We start from the raw sequence: 9,962 nt of genomic DNA on the forward strand, positions 1-9,962 counted from the left end.
TGTCCCTGGCGCGTTTTGGCACCGACACGCAGGACTGCGACTATACAAAAGTTGAAAGCGGTGTCTGCTTTTAAAGGAGCGACTTTGTTGTTTTATGATTTCCTCCTCCCTCCCCCTTTTCCCTCCCCCCTCCTCCATTTCATTCAATTCTCTTGATTAAACCAGAGCAGCACCTCAAAGCACCAGGGCTTTTCCAKCTCCTTTCCAAGCCAGGTTCTCTACCTCTCGGTGACACTTTAGAAGTTAAGACTTGATCGGACTCAAGCATATTGGTCCGTAATTGCTTATAAACTTGAGGGCACCAGGATGGATTGGATTTCTTGCAKTGCCTGTCAGACACTGATGGAGATTTTTCCAGAAATCATATTTGACTATTCAGCATGGATCTGGAAGKGGAAACACTCATGTCACTAGCTTAAACTAAACGTACAGAAAATAGTATTTTTCAAAAAAGTCTGGTTCTTACRAATAAAATATCTAAAAATCTTCAAAAAGTCTGGTCTTCAGGAGGTTGGAGGTCAGTGAATGGCGCTGGGATGCAGGCTGCTGCTTAGCCGCATCACATTCAGGTTTGTGYAAGTCTCACACCTCAGCAGCAATATTCTGGAACACAAAGCTTCATGTCAGGAAACCAGTGAAGGGCTGGAACACAATTTGTCTTGGTGATTGCCCTGAGTTTTTCCTGAGATTCTTGGCAGATAGAGAGCTTGCACAAATGTTATGGCTGCATACATCTATGACTAATTCATATGTGTCTTTCTGAAACAACTCCAGTGGGATTTATACCACTGAGCAGTTATCCCACATCTGTATGATCATAGCTCCTAAGAGCTAAGAGGATCCTTGCAARATCTGGGCTGCAAAGTCAGCAGCCAGGTATTCCCAACACCTATAACAAAACAAGTATAATTAAATCYCCTGCTTTCAGAATAATACACAGGAGTGAAAAGCTGKKWTTTTTTTTCTTTTCTATTCCATGTRTAATYGAAGGAATGTTTTTTATGTAATTTCACATCCACTGTTTGAAATTGGCCCAAGCTCTTATTTTCTGCAGCAGTATTGAGAGTGGTCTTTCAGATACTGCACTCCTACCTCTTGCTTATATGCTTAAATTAATACAAACCAGCAGACTTTACAATCAGTAAAGTATCATTCCTCCAGGTCAATTGGCAGTGGTTTYTTGGGAGCAGATTACTGTCCTCTGCTATGTGTTTCACATTGTKAGGACAACTGGGCAAATCACCTCACCAGTCCTCTACAATTGCAGCAAAAAAAAAAGGGAAAAATAATATTTCCCATCACAAGGCTGTTTGGATTCAAGGCACTTTAGCCCTATGAATAGGCTGGATACTTTTAATGCTGCATGAATCAGGCCTATGAGCCTGATATTATTTAGGCTTTGTTTATACCCTGTTGCTCTAGGAGAAGCCCAGGCCAAATAGCCTTGCACAGTAGGCCATTCCTTGTGAAGACTCCGTTTGTTAAAGGAAGTTAAGAGAATTAYCTGAACTGCGTTGATTGTGATTGAGGACATCTGGACTGCTCTGTAAAGATATCCTTGAATCCTAGGCCATCCTAAATTCTCACTTCAAAGATCCCAGCTAAAATAGCTGACCAGATATTTAGCRCTCTCACTCCTTTAAGCTGGCCTTTAATAGCTTTTGTTTTTTTTGGGGACATCTTACCTTGGTTTCTGCATCTCCCACCGCAACACTCAGCAGATGGTTAGAAAGGCTGGGAGCTCCCCTGCCTCCAGGATTTAAGCTGGCATGGGAAGTCCTCCTTTGGGATTCTGCTTTACAGCACATGCGGAGTATTTAATGTGCTGCTSGTGGCTCCCTTTTGGTTATGGTCTTCAATCTTCAAGAGAAATTCTTTCTTACTGCAAGAAAACCTCACATGTGTCTTTTGAACTAGCAGTTAATACCTTGCATCTGTATTTGGGCGTACAGAGAATTTAAGAAGTCTCACAAGGAGAGCCAGGGGCTGGGGGGAAGGCACTCTGTCTTATAGCCACACTAGTATTGCCTGGCTGTGCTATAGCATTGAAGGGACACAAGGCTGAATGTTGCACTCATTTGTTTAGGAAATGAGATCTGCCTTATGTACTCGATAACATTACATCTGCAGTCTAAAAGCTTCCTTGTACTCAGTTATTTCTAATCTGTTCGATTCCCTAGAGTGCCTAACAGCTAAATTGATGGATTCTCTTATCTGGTCTGGCAGGTTTGTTCTAGATATGCTGTGTATTCAAGAGGTGAGGTCAGCCTGGCTGTGTGTTACTTGGTGTTAGTGCAGTTCCAGGAGCTCCACGCTATCTGCACGTATGGCTCTGGGTTTAAAGGGGAGGGCTGGTACTTCCGTAAGGCCTCGGCTACAGCATACATAAAGTTTGCAGCCAATGTGATTGCTAAATTACAGTCCAGGTGGATTTAAAGAAGTTGAAAGAAAAGAAAGAGCTGTAGGGCATGGTTTGGTATACGACTCGCTTCCCTTAACATGAAGTCTAATGAATTCTTTGTGCATTTCTCTTCACAGGAGCCTTGGAGTAGCAGTTTCACGGTTAAGGATCATCTCCTTGGCCTAGCCTGCCACAGTCCCAAGCTGTCCTTGAGGCTGAGGTAGTAGATTGAATAGTTGTGGAGTCCTATCCTCCCTTTGAACTAACTATACAATCTACTGTCTTTCCTAAGGAGACAGTCAGATCATCGGTTATGATCATTTACTTCAACAAGCATGGAAGCAGGTGGTGAAAGTAATCCTGTCCTTGTTCAAGGTCGGTGGTATGCCTGTGAATTATGTGAGACCTTTGTACTGCTCTGTGGAGGTGAGGTAGTAGGTTGTATAGTTTGGTGGGAGGGATTTTATCCCATTTCAGGTGATAACTATACAGTCTATTGCCTTCCTTAAAGAGCAGCAAAACCATCTGGGGACTGGCTCAGCCACAGAGCTCCTGAAGCATCGCTTCTTTGTGAAGAGAATCCCAAACTACAGCATGGAGCTGTTGAACTTGGTGGGTCTTCTCTTACAGCATCCAAGATWGTGTTATTCCAGGGATTGCTCCATGCTTCAATCATACAAAAAGGGAACCATCTACTTAACCTATATCTTCTTTTCAACAGTTGCAAGAAACAGTGAATTGCTGCATCAGCTTCTAGCGTTCAGGCCTATTTTTTCAGAAGATATGATCAACTTCGGAAAGGTTTAGATGTGCCATTCTTTTCTGGTCTCCCTGAGTCAGGAGGGTAGTCAAAGCTTTGGTACAAAGAGGATAGATCTGAGCTTGGGATTTAAGCTTCTTGCACTCAATTCTGAAGTTTGAGTCAAGACCCAGATCCAAGAGCAAGCTTAGCCTCTGAAATCAAAGCCCAGGAAGTTTTGCTAGCGCCTTGTTCAAGTAAGTATATTCTGATTTTGGATGAGCTCCCAGCCCTCCAAGGGCATGGAATTAGAGGGTGGTTCGTTCTGATTTGATAAACCATGTCAGCCTAACACACACGCAAACCCTAGTTTGCAGATTACAGCTCCTGGGCATTTGCATGCGACAGAGCCACCAATTCAGACTGAAGCCCTGTCCTAGAGAAGAGACAGTTGAGGAAAAGGTAGGAGTCAAAGGGAATGAGTCCTAATTCTTCTGGGCTCTCCCAGATCAGTAGCCCTGACATCTGACAACGGACATATGAAAAAGCAGCATACGTCAGAGCTCTGCTGCTTGACAAGGGACAGGGAATAGTCCTTTATTCCCTTCCTTAGAAGCAGATGGGACCATTCCTCTGCCATATTCCAGTAGAAATAGGATCAGAATCATGAGTAGGCCTGTAACCTGATGAGGGCTGCACCAGCTCTTCAAGAGAGGACATCTTGGGCCGTTATCTTTGCCATCTCACTGTCAGAAAAACATACGAGGTCAGAGACAAAGGGAGGGCTGACAATGCATGCAGAGATGAAGAGAGAGCTGTAAAAAGAATTTGGAGCACTCCGATTTCAGCCTAGGGAACACGTGAGGAAACAGAGTTGCCTGCTCAGGTCATGAGACTTCCAGAAGTGAAGTACTTTGAGGCTCCTCCGCTTCTGGAGCTGGGACAGCAGCTATGTGACTATCACAGGCTGAGCAGTAGCTGCTGAGTGGGGATGCTGCAGTCTAGCAGCTCAGAAATGCACTTCTGTCTTGACAAATCTGGCTCTTCAGCAGTCCCGGTGCCTTGCTGAACAAAACTACAGTTTAGTCCTCACCTGYGTGCTACTGTCCTCTAGCTTCTTGCTGTGGGTTTCAGTACTCCTACCCCCGATTACTTGGAGGTCACCAAAACAGCAGCAAAAATCCTGTAAGGAGGGCAGCACTTACCCAGTATTTGACAAGTGTCCCCTGGAGAAGGCCTAGTTTTGTATGTGGCGAGTGAAGACGCTTCAGGCTGGGCTTTTCCCCCTTTCCGWTGCGTCGACATCAGCGCAGGGACTTTTGAAACGGTGAAATGGTGTAAGCCAGAAGCTATGAATAAAACATTGCCGGTGACACCATCCTGCAAAAACAAAGTTATTCTGACTTCTTTCAGCAATGCCTTTCCCCCATGAGCGTGGAACAGCAACCATCCGAGGTGGGGACTGGTGTTCCTGATACTCCATGCCACCAAGAGCATGGAGGGGAAGGAGGACATGGGAGCAGGCCACAGCCAGGATGTGACAAGGATGGGGAGGGGGGCCAGACTGGGTTGGTCAAGCAGGTGAAGCCACCAACAGTGAGGAGTGACAGGGACCTTATTATCCAGAAGAGCGGCCCGCACAGCCCTGTTGCCATCCCCCAGCGGGGAGGAAGCTAGCGGCGCGGTGTTACCTCAGTGAGGGCACCAGGGAGCCGCGTCCCCTCGCCTCATGGCGTGTCCCCCTTCAGGCCGCGCGGGCTGGGCCTGAACCGCCCTCCCGCAGTGAGGCCAAGGAGGGGTGATGGTGGCGGACCTGCTGCTCGGAGAAGGCAAGTGTCTTGCAGCCTGGAAGCAGGTGGCCATTTTCCTGCTGGTCACCACGGCGAGCAGCGAGTGTCGCCACCGAAACTGCCCTGTGCTGTGGAGAGGCTGGGAAGGGGGTGGACAGGGAGGGCAGGAGAGGACCCCTGCTTGCGCTAACAAAAGGAGTTCCCTGTGGTGACCCAGCCTTGGAGTGTGTGTGTGTACACGTGTGTGTGTGTGTGTGTGTGTGTGTGTGTGTGTGTGTGTGTGTGTGTGTTTGGGGGAGGAAATAAATAAACAGAGCAGCCGAGCTGCCCTGGTTGGCATCCCCTGGGGATGGCAGCAGCTCCCCGCCACATCCGCCCCGGCCTCATCCCAGCTCTTTCGATCTCCCCGCGGATAGGGCTGAGCTAGCATAACTCCAGGCACGGTTTAACTTCCCTATGACGGCGCAGGCTGTGTGTCTCCAGACAGAGCCATCCTTCCCTCATGCTCATGCCCAGCAAGGCCTTTCTTTGCCATTCTTGGCCCTGGGGCTCCACATCAGCTCCTCTGCCCRCATCTCGTTTTATTTTCCCCTCCTTTGACTTGCTGGTTTTGCTTTATGGAGCATCCTTATACCAGAACATCCTTCATATCCAACATGGACCAGTCCTGGGAATYGCCATCAGACACCTGAGTCTGGAAACACCACAGATGTCCCCCTTTAGGTGTCTTGTGGCCTTCTCTGCGTGCTGCAACACCCCAYGACCCACCTTTGCCAAGCAGTCACCTTCTCTAGAATCTCAAAATTTGGAATTAAAGCGAAACAAACCATCCCCTCCATATGTAGGAGCCTCTCAGCCCCTCTTGTCCTAGAGATGCGGAGGGAGAGAGAACAGGAAAGGCTACTTGCCTTCTGGGTTCTAATTTTCTGTAATAAGGAACTTGCATAAATAGGCTCTTGTACAACTGCCTGACTCCAAACGTTGAAGCCCCAAGGAAAATGAAATCAAACAATTCTTACTGGAACCAGGAGCACCCAAACCATGATAAAGTGTGCAACGATTGCAGACTCGAAACACCCAGCTTTATCCCTAGCAAGGGCTATTTTCAACAAGCAAAAGGTGACGGCTCCRGCTGGCTCCTTCAGCCAGAGAGATGCATTTTCAGCATCTCTCATTAGCCCAAGGCTTGATTTTTTTTTGTTTGTTTTTTTAAGCTAAACACAGCAACAACTTCCCATCACTCAGCCTGCAAGCAGASCACATAGCAACCACAGCACCTGGGCAGGAGGTTATTTTTAATCCAATTCTTAAACACAGCTGATGCTTCCGATTAAATAAAGCACCAAGCTCTCTCTGCAGGGCTGTGCAGCAAGTTCAGAGCTGTCCAGTGCTCTGCAACGTCTCTCCCACTGCCATCTGCCGGCCACCATTTAGCAGGGCTCGCGGTGACCATGACCTAAAAAAACCCCACGGGCAGCTGGCTTCCTGCAAGGGAGCTGGTGCCGCCAGGCTCTGCAACAAGATTAAAGGGCGAGGGGAAATGCAAACCCTCAAGGCAGCCTTATCAGGCCATGCAGGGGCACGGGGAAGGGGAAAAGCAAAAAAGCACAGATCTAATCTTGATGCTGCTGTGCTTCCTCGCTTCCAGGTGCTCCACGTTAGGCCATTTCCTTGCATGCTGCTCACCACCGAGGGCAGTTCTTCATTGAAAATGCTGCATAAACACAATGCCTGGGGGAGAAAGGACACTTTTTTTTTTTTTTTTTGTCTTTTTGGCTGCTAAGATGAAAATGTGCATGTGTGGTCGGGGGCAGGATGAGGCTGGCTGCTGAGCCTCCCTGAACAGGGAATGGGAAGTGCTCCAGCCCCACTTTCAAGCTTTTTCACTCAGAACTCTCTTCCTCTTGCCTTGCTTACTCAGTAAAATGCTCGGTGGCGTTTTTGCTCTGCCCTCAGCTGGGAGCTAAGGGTATTTACCCCATGGTGTGCTAAAATTTCCTCCTCCCGGTGCTTTTAAAGAGATTTTAAAACACAGAGTTGYAACTTTATATAGCCCAAGTTTCCCCTAGGACTTTGACACCCAGATGCATTTGCAAACCTTCAGAAAACTTCAGAAAGTCCCTAGAAGCCATATCTTTTAGCAAGTCTACCTAAGTACACAAGCAAGAGCATATTATACGTGCTGTACACAGGCCCCCAGGCTCTGGGTCCCACAGGGAGACACTGCACRCCCCACAGCATGGCTTTCGCAACAGGGTTTATTCAGTGTGTGCCCTGCAGGGTGCACAGAAAAGAGCATCCTGGAGGAGGACAGGGATACTGGACTTTGGGTCATTTTCCACTTCATCTTTGTGAAACCAAGGGATGCAAGAGCCAGAGGAAGAACTGTTTCTCCTGATCCCTTCTGCAAAACTTATCACATATTTAACACAAGTGTTTCTTCATATCTTCAGATGAAGAGAGCAGAGACGTGGAGGAACAAGGAATGAGTGTCTCAGAGAACAACAACTGTCCTGGAACAAGTCCTGGAACCACCATTAGCCTCTAACATCATTCACCTGGACCTCTTGAGCTCCAGCTGTCCAAGGGCATGTCATCATTTATTTTTTTTTCTCCTAGACCAGATTCCACCCCACATGAAATATATGTCAACCAGGATCTGTATCTCGCTTCAAATACATCGTACGCTTACATTACACAACGAGGGAAGTCATGCAGAGAAACACTTTATGAAGGAGCCAGTAGCTCCTTTCTAGTGCTGACAAGTTTTCTCCTATGCTTGCACACARATGCACGCACATGCGTAAAATAAAATCACAGGAGCAGACTAACTGTGGAACGGCTACATACAGCAGACAAGCAAGGAAGGAAGGAGTGTTGTAGAGGTTTGAGGAGGAGAAAGGAGTACATCTTTGTAATACTGGCCATATCAGAAACAGAAAGTAAAGAGAAAGCTTCTCCTATGGAAAATAACCCCTAAAAAATGCCATCCTTTTTGGACAGGAAGGGCAGGGGTGAAATTTCACCAAAATTGAAACAGACAGACACACGAGGAGGAAAAAAAATTGCAAAAAATCATTTTTGTTGGAAGCTCATCCTGACAGGAAAAAAAAMCCCAAACCCCAACAACTACATCTCATTTCCACTTGGGTTTCCACGTTTCTCCCACAGAAGCAGTGAGGCAGGGCCTGCCAGCCACACAGGGAGATGGACTTGTTTCTCATTTCCAGTTTGGAAACAGACTGGAAGCCCAGGCCGGCTGGGTGGGAGGGTGGCAAGGTGTCAGTGTCCGTAGTCACCGGCATGATGGCAGTCACCTTCCTGCCCGCGGATCTCAGGTGGGAAACCTAGTGCTTATGGGACTGCTGGCCACCCTGGGCACAATGGGACTGGAGTGACTTAGCCGGCGTAGGAAGACCTGGCAGAAAGTGTGGTCCGTGGTGCCTCTCAAGCCTACCAGGGTTGTGGGACAACCAGCGCTGAAGAAAGCCTTGGCAAGTAGTGCAGGGACAGCTGAGAAAGACCGTTCGTTCAAAGCAGAAGGCCCACCAAAATGACACTGGGCAGGAGAAGGAGGGAAAGCCCAAAGGAGGTGCTGGAGGTTCCACCTGAGGGATGCTCCATCCTTGTCTGGTCTGAGTTTGTCCCCATCTCTTCGGTGTCCAACGCACCTGCTGGCAGAAGGGAAAAAAAATGTAGTTAGAAGGGAAGAGCTAGCTAAAAGAGAAGCTCCTGTTCATGCAGGTCCATCAGTGGCATGCACCAAGATGATGAGGTGCAAGGCAGTGGTGCACAGATCCTGAGAAGGCACAACACAGCTGGTGGGTTAGTGTGGCGCAGGCTGGAGACATACCCATGCTTCACAGACGAGACAGGTCCAAACAGCCCCTTTCAGTGTTAGGAGAAGGAGTGAGGAAAAAAGTTGGTGCCACATAAAAGAGGATCCAGAGGACCAGTCTGATACTGGTTCCTCCCAAGCGTGCTCCATGCTGCTTGGGGATCGCTTAACGTGTCCATACCAGGACAGATTCCACAATTACCTTACCTGAGAGGGAGGTCTGGAAAGAGGGGCTCTGCCCCTTTGTTTCTTTGGAAGATGATGTTAAACGCAAGAAGGTGGGCTCTTCGGGGCTGAAGACCACTGACTTTGAGGAAGTTATGAGCTCAGCTTTATTGGAACCTAACTCAATCTCTGGAATAATTTGGCCATGGGATGGAGATTGACTGGAAAATGAGAAGACTGGTGTCTCTCTACCACTCTCTTTCACATCTTTATTTGCTTCTGGAACTGATTTGGGGCTGGAGGGTGTGCCCATTTCTAAGAAGGACGGATCCTCAGTTGTTATGGGAGTAATAGGCTCTTCGGTGTCTGCCTCTGTGTCTGGAGATATTTCATAATCCAGGTCTAATGTGGGGTCAAAGGACAGTGTTAGCCCAGCTGCCTCAGTAGGACTGGGTCTATCTGTTCTGATGAGAGCGGGCTTTGAGGTTGTAGTGGGTTTTTGTTGCGGGCTGGTTTTCACTGTGATTAGTGCTGGTGTTGTGGTGAGTTTTGGCTTTGCTGCTGTTGTAGCGGTAGGTTTGGATGTGGCTGCAGAAGCTGTGGTGGGTGTTGGTGTGGTGAGTGTTGGCTCGGCCATAGCGATGGTTGCTGGGATGATGGATTCTGAACTGGCCATGGTTGTGGTGGATACTGACTTTGTGGATTTGGGCTGGTCTGTAATTGTGGCTGCTAGGGTGGTTGCAGGCTGTGACTTGGCTGAGGGTGGTGGTGTGGTTGAGGAGTCTGGTTTGGCTGGGGTGGTGGTTGATAGTGTAGTTGTGGGTTTTGGCTTAGCTGGTGTTGACAATGTTGTGGTTGTGGGGGGTGATGGTGTTGTGGGTGTTGGCTTGGCTGTGGTTGTGCTGGGAGGTGTGGTTGTGGGTTTGGCCTTGGCTGTGGTGGGCAGGGTGGTTGTGGGCTTTGGCTTGGCCGTGGTGGGCAGTGGGGTTGTGGTGGGCAGGGTGGTTGTGGGCTTTGGCTTGGCCGTGG

General features: G+C 48.3%; 1 protein-coding gene across 1 annotated transcript in view; it reads right to left on the minus strand.

Moving 5' to 3' along the window:
- Positions 1 to 9,388: 9,388 nt before the first annotated feature.
- The window catches only part of PI16 (peptidase inhibitor 16), a 5,523-nt gene continuing 4,949 nt past the window's right edge, over positions 9,389 to 9,962 (minus strand). Inside the window, exon 6 of the mRNA XM_026036057.1 lies at positions 9,389 to 9,689. Coding sequence (XP_025891842.1) covers positions 9,389 to 9,689 — 301 coding nt within the window. The remainder of the gene's footprint in view (positions 9,690 to 9,962) is intronic.

This window comes from Nothoprocta perdicaria, unplaced genomic scaffold, assembly GCF_003342845.1.
Source record: "Nothoprocta perdicaria isolate Ctin4 unplaced genomic scaffold, notPer1 scaffold_170, whole genome shotgun sequence".
NCBI lineage: Eukaryota > Metazoa > Chordata > Aves > Tinamiformes > Tinamidae > Nothoprocta > Nothoprocta perdicaria.